At 45.8% G+C, this 18,039-nt stretch overlaps 1 protein-coding gene across 3 annotated transcripts in view; it reads right to left on the reverse strand.

The window, feature by feature from the left end:
• Positions 1-18,039, reverse strand: part of LOC144819239 (C-type lectin domain family 4 member K-like) — a 175,284-nt gene that overhangs the window by 57,502 nt on the left and 99,743 nt on the right. For all 3 annotated transcript variants that reach the window (XM_078677211.1, XM_078677209.1, XM_078677212.1), the window contains exon 5: positions 16,367-16,518. In XM_078677211.1, the coding sequence (XP_078533337.1) occupies positions 16,367-16,518 (152 nt within the window). The remainder of the gene's footprint in view (positions 1-16,366; positions 16,519-18,039) is intronic.

Genomic DNA, 18,039 nt, shown 5'->3' on the forward strand with positions numbered 1-18,039 from the left:
AGAATGTGTTTTTAAAACGATTAATTTGTGCACCAGTTATGGCTTCAACAGAGATAATACATAGGGAACTTGACATAAATTATGTTAACGATTTAATTGTTCTACGTCCTCTGTCCCTATGGCGCTCAATTTGGGCAAAGGAGGAGACAAAGTTTACTCAGGATGTAATTACTGATTGTATTAAACTCGACCATCGATCAAATATCCCCTGGTTAAGCCACATACAACATTGGTATAAGACACTGTATGGTCTAAACATTTTTAAAGGTTTAACAACAGGGTCTACACTGTCGAAGCAGGAGCTTAAAGTCTCACTCCTCAAATATACAGCTGGGATTAGAATGGAAAGATATGCAAAACAAAGTACATTTAACCTCTACCTGGAATATAACATTAATGAAGGCTTCAAAACCTATCTTACTGTTGTTAGTATTAACTCCCACCGTTTTGTATTGACCCGTCTCCGGTTGGGAATTGTGCATCACTTAGTCGCTTTCCCCGTGGTTAAGAAACCCGGCACCTGTCTTTGTCCCTGTGATGATAAATCCAAACAGAGCACCTGTCACTTTGTTATCTTGTAACTTTTATACTTCTTTTAGGAAATTTTATCTGAAACCCATCTTTTTAAAATATAATACGCGTGGTATACAAACAGCGATGCAACTGATGTTTAATTTAGAGACCCCAGATGTATGTTTTCATGTAGCTACTTATATTTTAAAATGTATTTCTGTAAGAAAATCGATCATCGTATGAATTCATCCAATGATGCTTTTTTTAAACCTTTTACTATGCTGAAATTGAATACTTTTTCCATTTATACTACTTACAGATAGTAGAATATAGTGAGTCAGACTTTTTTAAGTATTCGGATTTGTGCTGCTAAAATGCATATTGCACTTTAGGAAGGATGGTATTGATACTCTGCACCTTATCATGCTAATTTGCACGTATACTAATGCTGGACAAATGCTGCTATTGTATATTGTACACAGAAAGAACGGTACAGTGCTTTGCACTTTGTTTATTTTGACACATTTTGCACATGTTTCCAGTGGAAGTATGCTCCAATGGAAGCTACGCATCTGCAAGGATGACATAACTATTTTTGCACTTTAATGCTGCTAAATTTGCACAGATATTAGATGATAAGTCTACATGTATTGGTAGAAATTTGCCCCATTGTAATTTATACATCATAATTGATTCTGTACCTTGATATTGCTACATTTTGTACATACATTAGTAGTCAAATGCACCAAAAAGTTCTTTAAAGATTGTCGGATATGTGTTGTCAAATGTATAATGTATTTAAGCAACCAAGGTATTTGGCAAACCAAATTGATATATATGTATGTTGTATTTATTCATTTTTTGTTTATTATGTCTGTTGCTATATGGTTGTATTTCTACATACCGAATAAAGCATCTTTGATTTGAATTGAATTGATACATAAAATTGGAAGGCAATTCCTAAGACCATAACAAATGGGAAAATCAAAATGGAAATCTGCTGGACAAATTGTATCCCAGATATATATCCTGAACCTAGAAATCCAGGCCTTAACAGATAATAAGAAATTGCAAAGAAACCAGAAATTACAACACCAGATGGAGGAGACACAATTGTCCCCAGGTGTCTATCAGTGCAAATGAACCTATAAGGTAGCCAAAATCTGCCATTTGATGATTCAGAACTTTGCGTTCTGAGCCAAGAAGTCACATCCATTATTTCTCTTTCTGTGTGACTTGTCTACCCACATTATGGGGCATATTACCAACAAGTAGCGATATTTATCGCTAAATAGGCTTAGCCACTATTTTTTTATGGCTGAGCATCGCCGGAACTTATCGCTGAGATAACGTGCTATTAGCAACGTTTATCTCCAAAGCAATACATTTTCCGGCGATAGCGGCGAAATGTGCGAATATCGCTGAGAATACAGCGATATTCACGCATTAGCGACAAAATGCTCTTAGCCATGTTATCCACCTCCGATTGGATAACATGGCTAGGAACTGGTCTGGGCAGGTGTTAGTATTTGGAGATATTCGCGATGTTAGCGACTGTTTTCAGTCGCTAACAGTTTGGGTACGCCCACTTTGCATATCATTAGCGATAAATATCGCTAACATGCAAAGCGGGCCCCAAACCGCTCGCTATCACCTAAAAGCTGTCGCTAACTTCTGTTAGCGACAGCTTGCTAATAGGGCAATAGAATTATTGCCGCTTAGCGGCTGAAAACGGCCGCTAAAGCGGCGAAAATTCCCTATCGCCACGTCTATGTGGCCATTTTTTAAAGTTAACAGTGGATTTTCTAACATGACGGTGTCTAATTCCAATAAGTACCAAAATTAATCAAAAAAAGGTTGGAATGGACACTAGTGTCTACAGAACCATTGGTTCGAAATTGACAACCCTCATAGGCAGCCTGATTTTACGATGCGGTATATCTGTTTTTCCGCCCCATCAGGTGTTGTGGCATATTCATAGGGTAGTCAAAAAGTGTGGTATGCCTGCCTCACCCGAGGCCACCTCTGGTCCAAGTAGAAGTATCCAGAAATAATGGGGAGGGTGTAGAAAATATAAAAGCAGTGTTTCTCCGAAAATATTTTAATGGAAAGGGAGATAACACTGTTAATTAAAAATAGGGCGATATAAATGTAATCGAGTAACTAGATTACCATATATCTATATATATATGGATGCGTCGTCAACATGTTTCAGCTCTCTGGGCCCAGCCGGGTCTGTGGAGCTTTCGTCAGGACAATAAAACAAACAGAAAACATACATAGGGTACTCACACCATTAGTGTAGCTTCCTTTCGCTATTTATAGCGTTTCTTTTTTTGCCACCTGAAATATAGGAGCACAAACATATACAATCCCAAACATTGTGGTCTTGTAATTATGGTGATTAGGCAACGTGATTCAAAGAACCACACACACACAAACTAGAATTGCTAGTGAATTTATGCGCATTACTTATAGTCACATAAACGTTTAATTGCGAGAAAAAGATTGAATGGAGAACAAGTGTGAATGGATTACAGGAAACATGTTATACATGTGTATATATGCTACTGCACAATTAGTTGGTGCTGCGTGCAGTGGTTTCATACAAAGGTCGAGTGAGGCATGCATTTGCCAAGAGACTAGAAGCACTGTATTATGCTGCTTGAACACTTCCAGGCGTATGCGGATCGTTCGTCGGTAGAGGCAGTGTATTTACATTATCTATAAGCAAGTGCAGTGGTTTCATACAAAGGTCGAGTGAGGCATGCATTTGCCAAGAGACTAGAAACACTGTATTATGCTGCTTGAACACTTCCAGGCGTATGCGGATCGTTCGAAGGTAGAGGCAGTGTATTTACATTATCTATAACCAAGTGCAGTAAGAGCGTGTTGGCGCGCTGCTGTTAAATCGGATTATGGTGCAAGAAAACATCGCGCGCACTATTTTCTAAATACCGCGTTCATTTATTCATGCGCAATGGCTCATACCTTATTGGCTTTTTTTCAATGCTTCAGCAAGGGTGCAGAAGTAGCTTTTCGGGGTCTCTACTGGAGAGATAGTGTTGGGAGTTAAGGGGTCGCAAAGACCAGACTTACCGGTGTTTCTCCGTCTCTTCGTTTTTAGCACTCATTCTTACCCTCGTGGACCGCGTTATGGGCCCTGTGCTGACTCTGCCCTTGGTTGCAGGCAGGGCACAGTTGCTGGGTTTTTCTTCAATGTAGGCAGTGACACAAAGATAGGACTATAAACTCTCTTCAATATGGCCACTCGAGATATGGGTGCCAAGACGGTCCACCCATCTTTGCTCTTTTTCAAAGAGAACTCGTTCTGCATTGTTATTCTTATCTTGCAGGATCTCGAGGACTGTCCAGGTTAACACAAATCACAGATTTCAAATACAACCCGAATACAATGACATTGGTGGGCCTCGATGTCGAGGCATTGTATACAAGCCTGCCACAGGAAGACACGCTACAAATGCTTGAGGACCTTCTTGGACCGTCTTGGCACCCATATCTCTGGAATGAACGATAATATTCCATGGAGTCAGTTTAATTAACTCCATCAGAATTGCCATTTTGAACAATATCACCCTTCTACTTCCCCTGATACATATATCCCCTTGGGACTACAATGCATTTTAAATTAATTGAGACCTTATACCGGGATTTACCTGAAAATCAATCCCCCCAGTGTACCTATCACGCCCACAATAGTGTATAGCACTGATGTAAAATTGTATTGAGGATGATACAACAAAAACACACGAGTGGCCATATTGAAGAGAGTTTATAGTCCTATCTTTGTGTCACTGCCTACATTGAAGAAAAACCCAGCAACTGTGCCCCGCCTGCAACCAAGGGCAGAGTCAGCACAGGGCCCATAACGCGGTCCACGAGGGTAAGAATGAGTGCTAAAAACGAAGAGACGGAGAAACACCGGTAAGTCTGGTCTTTGCGACCCCTTAACTCCCAACACTATCTCTCCAGTAGAGACCCTGAAAAGCTACTTCTGCACCCTTGCTGAAGCATTGAAAAAAAGCCAATAAGGTATGAGCCATTGCGCATGAATAAACGCGGTATTTAGAAAATAGTGCGCGCGATGTTTTCTTGCACCATAATCCGATTTAACAGCAGCGCGCCAACACGCTCTTACTGCACTTGGTTATAGATAATGTAAATACACTGCCTCTACCTTCGAACGATCCGCATACGCCTGGAAGTGTTCAAGCAGCATAATACAGTGTTTCTAGTCTCTTGGCAAATGCATGCCTCACTCGACCTTTGTATGAAACCACTGCACTTGCTTATAGATAATGTAAATACACTGCCTCTACCGACGAACGATCCGCATACGCCTGGAAGTGTTCAAGCAGCATAATACAGTGCTTCTAGTCTCTTGGCAAATGCATGCCTCACTCGACCTTTGTATGAAACCACTGCACGCAGCACCAACTAATTGTGCAGTAGCATATATACACATGTATAACATGTTTCCTGTAATCCATTCACACTTGTTCTCCATTCAATCTTTTTCTCGCAATTAAACGTTTATGTGACTATAAGTAATGCGCATAAATTCACTAGCAATTCTAGTTTGTGTGTGTGTGGTTCTTTGAATCACGTTGCCTAATCACCATAATTACAAGACCACAATGTTTGGGATTGTATATGTTTGTGCTCCTATATTTCAGGTGGCAAAAAAAGAAACGCTATAAATAGCGAAAGGAAGCTACACTAATGGTGTGAGTACCCTATGTATGTTTTCTGTTTGTTTTATTGTCCTGACGAAAGCTCCACAGACCCGGCTGGGCCCAGAGAGCTGAAACATGTTGACGACGCATCCATATATATATAGATATATGGTAATCTAGTTACTCGATTACATTTATATCGCCCTATTTTTAATTAACAGTGTTATCTCCCTTTCCATTAAAATATTTTCGGAGAAACACTGCTTTTATATTTTCTACACCCTCCCCATTATTTCTGGATACTTCTACTTGGACCAGAGGTGGCCTCGGGTGAGGCAGGCATACCACACTTTTTGACTACCCTATGAATATGCCACGACACCTGATGGGGCGGAAAAACAGATATACCGCATCGTAAAATCAGGCTGCCTATGAGGGTTGTCAATTTCGAACCAATGGTTCTGTAGACACTAGTGTCCATTCCAACCTTTTTTTGATTAATTTTGGATCTGATCAGGGGAACTGAATGGACCGATTATCCTCCTCCCTCCTTTTTGATTGAAGTAATTCCAATAAGTGCCAGGAGATCCTCACGATTATTGTACCAGACCCTTTTTAGAGCTCTCTTCACTAATCTATGTGGACATTGACCAGTTTGGATGCAAGCACCCGTTTCCTCAAAAACATCTGCTTTTTTAGTGCAATTACATCAATTTCTTAACAATAGGGCACATGGTAAGTTATCTCCAAGATTTCTGGGGTGATGGCTATCATATTTGAGTAAGGTGTTGCGTGTGGTGTGTCTGGTATATAGGCCCGTGTACAGAAAACCATCTTCTTTTTTTATTGTACGGTCTAGAATATTGATCTCCTTATTATTGTGTTCCAGTAACTCTGAAAAGGAGCCTCACGGATCAGGAAATAGGCAAAGCCATTTCCGAATATGCACAATGAAGGGGCTGATGTTAGAGTACACATTGGTGTTTTTAAAGTGTGAAACATACAGATTAGCTATGTCAGATTAGCTATGTCTGGAGACAACGTAGTTTTTACTGGAAGTGATAGAAGCACATGCAACAAAAATGATGTCAGAACTCTGAGGCATATCTACAACCAAATGTGAGAGCATGGAGCTGTGCCAAATTTGGCAGCACCAAGCTCTGACATCTCCAAAACGCAGGGATGCGAAGTATTTACAACAACAATACAGCGCACCTCTACATTTTCATTAGCTCTGGTGCTAAAATTAGCTGCCTAGCGCCAACGCAGGCCCTCTTGTGCCATAGTGCAAGGGTGCCTGCATTGCAGGGAATCATTTTTTATGTACAGGAAGAGCAAAACGCTATCAATGATTGTTTATGTGGAGGATGGTGCCCCTTCTGCAAATAAACACTCATTGATGGCGTGTTGCTCTTTCTATGTAGACTTCAGAATGCATCCTTGTAAATCTGGGGCAGTGTCAAAAAGCAATGGGTGTTGCAGTGGAACTCCCATAGCAACACCTATTGCATGCCCCTTTCACGCAAAGTGATGAGTGTGAATGGGGCCATATTTACAAAGCAGCATTAAGCCACAAACATTGGCTTAACCCCTTCGATGCTCATGACGAGCTCAGCTCGTCATGACCACACCCAGTTCTATTATGGCCCAGCACAGGAGCAGAATATGTCAAGCATCGATGAGGTTAATGCTGCTTTGTAAATATGGTGAAGGGCTTAGCGCTACAAGAACATTGCTAAAAGTGACGGTCTGGTGGCACTATTCCCTTGTAAATATACTCCTCTGTGTGCTAGAATATGCTAGAGTAAGGCAGAGGTAAATACATTAGAGTAGACCATGATTCAGAGTAAAAGTCCCCGCTACTACCTTTGGATCCAAGCAGCTTATAAATATCTACTTAAGGAAAAACAATATAAGGGCTGGTATGTCTTAAAAATATCTTTGAGATGGTTTGATAATGTCTAATACCCAGGTTCAAGCAGAAAGCAGCCTTTACACATACATGTTTCCATAGCAGAATGTAGAGTCCAACTGGCCTGCAGCAAAGTGTAATTCTGTGACAAAGGCCTGATTTAAATTTTAGCGCATGGATTACTCTGTCAAAACGGTAACGGATATCCCGTCTGCTGAAATATAAATCCCATTATATCTTATGAGATTTATATTCCAGTAGATGGTATATTCGTCACCATCCGCCGAGAGCTAAATCAGGCCCATAGTGTCATAAGGCACCCATATGTAAGTCCCACCTTCAGATAGACCTGAGCCAGGACTTGCTTTATGACTTTTTTTGTTTACATCTTACTAACCTCAGGTCTTTCAAGATGCCCCGGCAACTTTCCTGCATTCTGGTGAGTATAGCTGTGCTTTCCCTGACATACTAAGGTGGTATATGCCAATTAGATAGATGTTGCATTTACTAGCTTGCATCTTCAAGGTTTTTTCATTGCCATTTCCCCATGCTTTTTGTATGCCCCCATTATTCTTTTGTATTTTATTACCAAAAAACTGCGTACATTTGGATTAGTCCAGTTGCTGAAGCTGCTAAAGTTTGTTAATTATTACATTTCGGTAGGATGAGTCACACCGCATTAAAACAAAACATCTATGTCATTTAAGTGCGTGCCTTGAGCTTGTCCAAAGGAAGTGCACAGTTTGATGTTGATATCAATTACAACTTTCAAACAACAAAAACATCACACTGATTACTGGGAAAGATGCTGGTGCTGTAATAAAAGAAAGCAATTAACTTTAGTTTCATTTTGCAATAGGAATGTGAGTGAAATCTATAGTATGAAACAGTGGCAACAGAACACAGGACAACCAATTTCATCGCCAATGAATAATGTGCCACTCTGTAGGTCAAAGAATTGAAATCAAACTGCAGTGAGAAAATCATGTGCTTTTTACTGCAGAATGAATATAAATTACAGAAACTAATTCAAACTCGACCCTGCAATTTGGTAAGCGAAAAAAACAGCTTGTACTTTCTCAATTGTGGAATAATAGTTATTCAGGGCTTTACTTATAATATTCCTTATCTTCGAGATGAAAGTTCCTTCTCTAAGACCTTTCTACTCTTTAGGACTAGCCTAGGCAGCGTGCATGCACTGCCTCCAAGTCATGCTGTAAACAGTCTAAGGGCTTTAAGCATTGCCATGCATTGCCTTTCATTCTTTGCTGTGCTTGTCTTAAATTCTTCATTTTTATTGGTGCATTTTCTAAATGTCCCTCCTTTGTGTGCTTAGTTAAATCCCCGACGATTACACTAAGAGAAAATATTTCTTGCCCATCATGCTACATTCACAGGCCTTCAAGCTTCATCCTGTTACAGCGATTGATGCCCCTCCCCCCACCCCCTCCCGTCTCGTGTCTTGCTATTGCAGCCTATGGGCCCTATTCCGACCTCCTGTCATCGGTTCCAGTCCATGAAGTAGGATGCTACCAAACCCTGTTTTGGTCGCAATCCCATACTTTACAATAGTAGCCTGCCTTGAAGGGTGGTTGCTATGGTGAGATGTAAATTCAGGTCATTTAGGACAGTATAATAGAAAAATTGGAGAAGGTATTTAGATAAGGTCCCATCCAGAGAGGTAAAGAAGTGTCCTGCATAAAACAGAGGCTGATAGATCAGGGATCGGGCTACAGAGTTTTTGGCAGAAAGAGAAAGACAGAAGCAAAGAGCTTCCGCCACCTGTAATTCCATCAGCTCAAACAAAACACATTTGAAGCTCTTTTTAAAAATGAAAGCCACAACCCACCTCTTTTCTAAGATGTGTCCCGGTGTAGCATAGTATAACAACCTGGTATCGCAAGCGCAACATCAGGTACCGAAATATCAGACAACCGGGTCTCAGTGAGGAATAGAATATCAAGCTCTTTCTCTTTAAGTAGGTCAAAAATATGAGGAGCATTTTTGTAAAGTGATCATACATTTACAAGGGCTGCCTGTATATCTACTGACCTCATGCTGCGCTATCTTTGGGTGGGTTCAAAAGCGGATTCAAAAGGGTAGCATGGCTGGTGCTGAGCGCTCCGAGTGTGAATGGTCACAGACAAGCTTGCCTTAGGTGCACCCACTGCACACACCTGCTGCGTATCCAGGCATCGACACAACTTATATGGGGTTGGGACTGTACCTATCTGACAACTAGACTGCTGCCTGCAAAAATGGCGGCTTCTTTGGGCAGAAGGGGAAGTCTCTGAGGTGGCTCACCGAGGAAAGTGAACTGCGCATCGCACATTACCTCTACGTCCCTCGTCCTCGACCCAGTCATCACTCATGAGGTATTCCACACGACAGGAAACAAAACAGGAAACGCTTTCTGACTCCACCCACCCTCCTCTCAGGTGCTATAATACACCCCACCACCAGAAACAAATCCTGTTTTGTTTCCTGTCGGTTGGATGCTGATGGGTGACGCTTGGGTGAGTGCCGGGCACTTACCTGCTTCGGTTGTCCTGTGGTGTTCCTCCTTTGCTGGGCCTTGGGGGTGCTCGTGGACCTACGTGGGACCTTTTTGGAGGCAGGCTGCTGGGCTTCCTGCACTTCGCTCTTGGCGGGGACCCTGGGTTGCGGGGCTTCTCGGGTCCCCGTGGTTTTTGCCCCTGGATCCTGGACTCTTCCTTGTCTCCGCGCACGTTTGGGCTGTTGCCCTCGCGCCCTGACCTTTGCCGGTCGCTGGGGTGTGGGCCATGTGGTGGAGCTCTCGCTTTCCTGGCCGTTGGTGGCGGAGTGGCTGCCCGCGTTCTCCGGTCCTTTCGGGCGGGGCGCGCTCACATCCTGGCTCCGGTTCCGGCCCTCCCATCACTTGGCAGTGCGGGGGCCGTTTCTTCCTGTGCTTGAAGCCGCGTTGTAGGGGCTGGACGCGGGACACCGTTCTCGTCCTCGGAGCCTCGTTTTTGCTTGAGCGGGCACCCGGGTGGGCTCCGGGTTCCCTGGCTTCCCTGGCTTCCTTCCTGGATTGGCTGCACGGCTCCTTGCGATGACGTCATCGTCTCCTTTCCGCATTGGTGACTCGGGGTGTTTTTCCTTCGTCGGTGCTCCTGGATGACTCGTTTTTCCGCCGCCTCCTTCTACATCTTCGGTTTCCAAGGGGCTGCAGCTGTGGGGTGAGTGTTTTCCTCCTATTTATGGCGGGATCTCGTTTTCTTTTCTTCTGTGACACTTGTGGAGTTGCTGTGTTGCTTTGCTGGTTTGCTGTGTATTTGCTGTTCATGATGGGGAAACACCATAAGAAGAGAAAGCATGTCTCTCCTGTTGGGTCGTCCTCTTCCGACAGTGGTGATTCTGCCCCTGCTGGTCGGAGTGCTGGTCTGGGTGACTCGAAGAGGCTGAAGCTGCTGATTTTGGAGACGCTGTCCGAGCTCAAGGCTTCAAAGAAGGGTGCTGGGGGTCGCTCGGAGTCCCCTGCTCTCCTTTATTCTGATGTCTCCTCCTCTGCTTCCTCTGATGAGTCCGCTTTGGATGCGGTGGATCTGCAGGGCAAGTACGTTTCAAAGGAACTGTTGCCTGATATTCTTGGTCATGTTCGGGAGAATATGGGCTTCCCTGAAGTCTCTGTGCCCAGTACCTCCCAGGATGCTGTTCTGCCGCAGTTTCGGAGGCCTGTGTCTTCTTCCATGCCCGTCCACCCCTTTGTTATGGATGTCCTTCTTAAGGAGTGGAAAGACCCGGACCATATTTCTTTGCACAGGTTCATGTCTAAACTGTATCCTTTGCAGGATTCGGAGGTTGCCCTGCCTGATTCGGTGCAGGTCGACTCTATTGTTGCTTCCCTGGTGGGTCGGCCTTCCATGGCTGATGATAATATCCTGAAGGATGGAGTTGATAAGAAAATTGACTCTGCTCTGAAGAAGTCCTATGCTGGCTCTCACCTGGCTCTTCGGTATGGTGCTTATGTTGCGCAGTCTTTGTTGGCTGACTTCAAGACTTTGTTTTCTACTATGCAGGAGGGGGGCACTTGTCCGGAGTTGCTGGAGTCTATGGAACGTCAATCGGAGTTCCTTTCGGACATTGCCTTTGACTCAGTCCGGGCTTCTGCTCTGTCTTGTGGTTCCTCTGTGGCTGCCCGTCGGAACTTGTTGCTGCGGGGTTGGAAGACGGATGCGGCGCAGCGTTCTATGGCCTTGCGGTTGCCATTTTCAGGTACTCTTCTTTTTGGGGACGCACTGGAGGACAAGCTCCATAAGGTTTTCAAGGAGAGGAAGCATTCTTTGTCCTTCCGTCCTGCCCCTTCTCATAAGGGTTCCTCCTTTTCGAATGCGAGGTCCTTTCGCCAGCCTTCCAGGTTTCAACAGTCCTCGTTTAGAAGCCAGCGTGGTGCTCGTGGGTCCTTTCCTCGGAGGTTCCAGAAGAAGCCCCAGCCGGATGGTGGGTCTGGCGCTCCTCGTTCCTGACTACGCCGCACCGGTGCCCGTTCTCGCTGGTGGTCGGCCCGCGGTTGGTGGGAGACTGCGGCTGTTCCTCCCTGCTTGGTTGTTGACGACCTCCGACCAGTGGGTACTGGATGTTGTGTCCAGGGGTTACCGGATAGAGTTCCTGTCTCCCCCACCTCCCTCGGGTGTTGTGGTGACCCCATTGCCTTCGGACCCGTCTCGTCGTCTGGGGTTGTTGGAGGGTGTTCAGGTCCTGTTCGACAAACTGGCGATTGTCCCGGTCCCCCCCCTGGAACGTGGACTGGGGACTTATTCGGTTGTCTTTGTGGTCCCGAAGATCACGGGGGGTTTCCGTGTTGTCATCAATCTTCGGGCCCTGAACTTGTTTGTGCGCAAGATCACTTTCAAAATGGATACTTTGCAGAGGGTGATCCCATTGATCCAGGAGGGCTGGGTGTTCACCTCTCTGGATCTCCAGGATGCCTACCTTCATGTTCCGATGGCGTTGGTGGATCAGCAGTTCCTGCGCTTCTGCCTGGAGGGTCGTCACTGGCAGTTTTGCGTCCTCCCCTTTGGTCTTCGGTCCGCCCCCAGGGTGTTCACCAAGGTGGCGGCTCCCTTGGTGGCTCATCTCCATCTCCTGGGGGTGTCCGTTTTTCCTTACTTGGACGACTGGCTGCTGCAGGCTCCTTCTCCAGAGGTCATGTCTCGCCACCTTTCCTTGACCATGCGTACGCTCGAGGATCATGGGTTCCTGGTCAATCTGCCGAAGAGTCACCTGGAGCCTGCCACTCGGAGGACTTTCATTGGGGCCGTGTTCGACTCAGTTCTGGGCATGGTTTTTCTCCCGGAGTCCAGGATTCTGCGTCTTCAGTTGCTGTTGAGGAGGTTGCTTTCCCGGGATTCGGCTCCTCTGCTGCAGTGGCTGGTGGTTCAGGGCCACATGTCTGCCACGGTGTTCACGGTGCCCTGGGCCAGGGCTCATCTTCGGCCTCTGTTGTGGCATGTTCAGAGTTGGGTCCCCTTTCCTGTCCAGGACTTCTCGATTCCTGTGCCTGTGACTCCGGAGTTGGTGTCTGCTCTCCAGTGGTGGCTGGACTCTTCGAATCTGTCGAGGGGCATGTGGTTCCATCCTCCAGCCCCCTTGGTGTTGACGACGGATGCCAGCGCTTTCGGTTGGGGTGCGACTCTGGGCCGTTGGTCGGTGCAGGCCCGTTGGCTTCCTTCGGAGTCGCACCGCTCTTCCAATTGGAGGGAGCTGTCTGCGGTGGAGAGGGCTCTCCGCCTTCTCAAGGATCATCTTCTGGGGTGCAACGTGTTGGTGAGGTCGGACAACACTGTGACTGTGGCCTACATCAACCACCAGGGCAGTACCCGCTGCCTCTCCCTGAATTTGGTGGCCTGTGCAATTGCGAGTTGGGCCGAGTTGGGCCGAGTGTCATCTGGTGGCTCTCTCTGCTGTGCACATTCGGGGTGTGGACAATGTGGTTGCCGATTCCTTGAGTCAGAAGTTCCCGTCCTCTCTCTCCCTGTGCCTGGCCCCTCGGATTTTCCGGTTGCTCTGCCGGAGATTCGGGACTCCGGTTCTGGACCTGTTTGCCTCCCGGTCCAATGCCTTGCTTCCCCTGTTCTGTTCCAGGACCCCGGAGTCGGGGGCTTGGGGGGTGGATGCCTTGTCTGTCCTTTGGCCTCCTTGGTTCCTCTATGCGTTCCCCCCTTTTCCTCTGATCCCTGCTTTCCTGCTGAAGGTTCGTCGGGTGGGGGCTCAGGTGGTGGCTGTTCTTCCTTATTGGCCTCGCCGCTCCTGGTTTCCTCTGCTTCTGGGTCTGGCGGTGGGCCCTCCGTGGATCCTGCCCCGCTACCCCTCTCCGCTGTGTTCCCCGTCTCCCTCCCTGTTGGTTCCTCTCACCTTGGCGGTCTGGAGGTTGAACGGTTGTCTCTTGGAGTCCGGGGTCTGCCCGACCACCTCATCACTGTGATGCAGGCATCTCGTCGGAAGTCCACTCTGTCCTCCTATTCGAGACACTGGGCTTCTTTTTCTTCTTGGTGTGTTGCCCTGGATCTGTCTCCTACCTCTTGTGGTGTTTCTTCTATTCTGCAGTTTTTTTTGGAGGGTTTTCAAAGACACTATGCTTTGTCCACTTTGAAGGGTCAGTGGGCTGCTGTTCGGGCCTTTCGTGATCCTGCTTCTCTTCTTCCTTCGGACGGGTTGCTGGTTTCCCGTCTGTTTAGGAGTTTCTCTCTTTCTGCTCCTTCTGGCCGCTCACCGGTTCCTCCTTGGGATCTCTCTTTGGTTCTGGGTGCCTTGCAGTCCCCTCCCTTTGAGCCTTTGGAGTCAGTGGAGTTGAAATTCCTGTCTTTCAAAGTTGCTTTTTTGGTGGCTGTTACGTCTGCTCGGAGATTGGGGGAGCTTACGGCTTTGCGTTGTTCTCCCCCCTTTTTGAGGTTTCTGGACGACGCTGTGGTCCTTTCCTTGGACCCCGGTTTTATGCCGAAAATTCGTTCCCGTTTCCATTCCTCCCAGGAGTTGGTTCTTCCTTCTCTCTGTCCTTCTCCTTCCTCTCCTTCTGATGTCTTGCTTCATTCTTTGGATGTGAGGAGGGCGTTGTCTGTTTATGTTGATCGTTCTGCTGGGTTTCGGTCTTCTGACTCCCTCTTCGTGACCTTTGGTTTGGCTGGTAGGGGTAAGGCGGCCTCTCGTCTTACTTTGGGTCGCTGGATCAAGGCTGTGATCTTGTTGGCTTACCAGGGCTCTGGTTTGCCTTGCCCGTCTGGGGTTCAGGCGAGGTCTACCAGGGGTGTGTCTGCTTCCTGGGCTGCCTTCCATGGGGTTCCCCTTGAGGAGATCTGTAGGGCGGGTACCTGGGCGTCCGAGTCCACTTTTGTGCGACATTATTGCTTGAATTGTGCTCTGTCTAGCCGCCCTAATTTTGGTTCTGGTGTGTTGCAAGCTGTGGGGATCCCCCCATCTGTTTGATTCTGTTTATTTCTGTTTTGTTAATAAACTGTGTCTTGCTGCACTCCTTGGTCTCTGTTCTGTTTCTGTTTGTGGTGTGCCAAAGGCCTTTGTGGGGTTGCTTTGGTATGCCTCATGAGTGATGACTGGGTCGAGGACGAGGGACGTAGAGGTAATGCTATGATTACGTACGGTAATCCCCATTACTCTTAGTCCTACTCGTCCTCGACCCAGTCATACGACCCGCCCGCCCTCCCTTTCCAGGCCTTTGGTGCTTGGTACATCAGGATTTGTTTCTGGTGGTGGGGTGTATTATAGCACCTGAGAGGAGGGTGGGTGGAGTCAGAAAGCGTTTCCTGTTTTGTTTCCTGTCGTGTGGAATACCTCATGAGTGATGACTGGGTCGAGGACGAGTAGGACTAAGAGTAATGGGGATTACCGTACGTAATCATAGCAACATCCGCCCCTCTCAGGCAACAAAGTACTTCAGCTGAATTGAACTCCCTACTAAAGTGAAATAAACTGTGAATGAACAGATTCAACCTAACTACATTAACAGTTCATTTATTACAGGGTTCACTAATTAAAATCTGGCAATTAAAATACTGTAAAACTGTCAATCAATCAGTCAAATTCAATCAGAATAGCAGCAAACTGATATAATAAAATTGACAACTAATCTTTAGCAAGTTTCCGCACATCGGCTTGATTATATGGGGTCAGGACATCACATATCTGACCACTGGATGACTGTCTGCAAAGATGGCGTCTTCTTTGGGTAGAAGGGGAAGTTCCTGAGGTGGCTCGCCAAAGAGACAGAATTGCACGCCCCTGGACACCCGCCCCCTCAGGCAATAAAGTGCTAAGGGGCAGATTTATGATGCCCTTGCGCCTCCTTGCGCCGCAATTGCGTCACTAAATGTGACGCAACGGCGGCGCAAACAATGCGCCCTATTTACAACGTGACGCATCTAAGAGATGCGTCACGTTGGAAAGCCCTGCGCCATAAGGAGGCGTTTCTGCGCAGGGGGGGCGTTCCTGCGCAGGAACGCCTCCTAAAAGTGGCTGAGTGATATCTATGAGATTTCACTCAGTCACTTTCTACGTCAATTCCTTACGCCTGCTTGAAGCAGGCGTAGGGGTGACGCACCATACATTGAATAGGAGGCTCCTGTGCATTGCAGGAGTCATGTCGCATTTGCGACATGACTCCTGCAATGCGCCGCCCGTACGCCGAGAGATGCGTCACGCATCCTCACTGCCTTGCACCATGGTGCGCCGCATCATAAATGCGGCGCACCATGGGTGGCGGAGCAGTGTCGCACTGTGGCGCATGTTAACTGGTGCATCCCTGGGGATGCGCCAGTTAACATAAATCTGCCCGTAAGTGCTTGGGCTGAATTGCAGTCCCGAACAAAGTAAATAAATTGCAAATAAGAAGATTCAACCACAATACATTAACAGTTCATTAATTACAGAGTTCACTGATTACAATATGACAATTAAAACACGGCAAATCAGTCAAAATCAATCAGAATATCAGCAGTTATAATGAAGTTGGCAACTAATCTTTAGCCTAATATTTAGAGTGCCTATTAATGAAAGTACGATACAAAGCATTATTTCAAATAAGTTATTGTAAGGGTAGTGTGATGTACATTGTGTAAGTTTCGTGTTTTAGCCAGTAATCCTCTTAGTCGTCCAATTCCAAGCACTTACAGGCCAGAGGAGTAGTAAGGTCTGACTATATGCTAAGGTGGGAAGCAGCTAAAATCTGGTAACAGATCAAAATACATTTTTCACATTAGTATTATTATTTCACCTGCTCTTCAGCTGTTAAAACAGATGTAAGATGAGAATTAAAGGAACGACAAAAAAATTCTGATTCACTCCAGCTTTTTTTTTCTTTGGAGAAGTAGTACAAATTGTCAGATTTCCACCGCCATGGGTTTGTAGGCAGAGAGAAGAAGCCCTCTGAAAAGAAATGTGAAATTGATGTTATTCAAGATGCATTTAAATATTACATCTACTTATTCGAGTCGTAAAATCAATTCACCATCCCCATGAATCATTGGACGATTAGACTTGCTTCTGGCTAAACACACAACTGCTTTGATTTAGTCAGTCGGAACCTCATGGTATGGTAGATTTGTGAATGTCTTTCTTCATGCTCACTCAGTACATGCCCAGGACGCTGTTACTTATGTGCTGTCAATTTACCCAATTAACAGAATCCTAGCAAATCCACCTGCTCATGATCTCTCTTCATCCTCAACCTCCTACTCAATATCTGTAGACCACAGATCTTATCCAAAGATGGACAACACACATCCAGTGTTGTAATCTTCTGAGATCCTCCTCATTTGATTTTCAATGTTCACACACCTCCTACTTGTAAATGAACACCAGGCTACTCTTAACCGCATGCGCGCTAGCGGTTTTCCCGCTGCGCGCTGCGATTTTGAAAATCGCGCGTTACGTGACAAGGTCCGCTCGTCATCCGCGTAGCGCAGGTTACACCCATGACGAGCTGATCTTGTCATTAGCACCGAAGGGGTTAAAGGCTGAATAATTTGATTTTGTTTAGGTTTTTGTGTTATTCCTGCGGAATAGGCTGAGCTATTTCAAGAAACACCAAAAGGTGAGTGGGTAACTGAAGAATGGACAGGGCTAATTGAGGTCTTTCAGAGAGCTAACTGTCCCCAGGTGCTGTTACAAGAGTGAAGAAAAGTTGCAAGCAAAATATACAGCCAACTGATGCTTGACATGCCTCCTGAAATCCAGGTGTTTTTTTGAAAATTCTTATCTCAGCTAGAACTCTACTCCTGACAAAAGCTGAATAAACTTGCAATTTTCAAAAGGGTCACCAACTGCAGATTTAAACTATTCAACTATAGACTCAGGCAGGAAGAGTGTCAAATGGTACCCTACAGACAAGACAACATTTTGTCAATGCAGTATGGCCTTTAATGTGTATTGACCATCCTATGAACACTACCGCTGCATTGCTGTCACAAAAAAATGATTGTCAGCAGTATAGGTCAAGAGGTCGCACTACTGTGTCTCTTAATAAATATTTAAATACACTTTTATGCTATATTTTTCACTTCTAGAGATATGTGGGTTACAGTTGCACTCCCTGTTTCGTAAAGCATTTGAGTGTATTCCTTTCTATCAGGGGGTAATTTCTCCTGCGATACCGTGACTCTGCTGTGTATGCTTCCAACAGCGTTAAATGAAATTTAACGCTGTTGGAAGCATACACGGCAGAGTCACGACTTCGGGTCACCAGGATATTTTTCACTTCCCCCCTGCCCAGAAAGCACAATTAATGAACAACTAACAAAACAATTTGAAAATTGAGTGTCAATTATTTTCCCAAAAATATACTTATGCTGTAATTCATCTTGCTCCTGAGTATTGCAGAACCCAATGCAATGGGATAAGCACATACCAGTAAGATAAATTAAGGGCATACTATACCACCCAGGAGAG

The sequence above is a fragment of the Lissotriton helveticus genome, chromosome 2_1 (assembly GCF_964261635.1).
Source record: "Lissotriton helveticus chromosome 2_1, aLisHel1.1, whole genome shotgun sequence".
In the NCBI taxonomy this organism is placed as follows: Eukaryota; Metazoa; Chordata; class Amphibia; order Caudata; family Salamandridae; genus Lissotriton; species Lissotriton helveticus.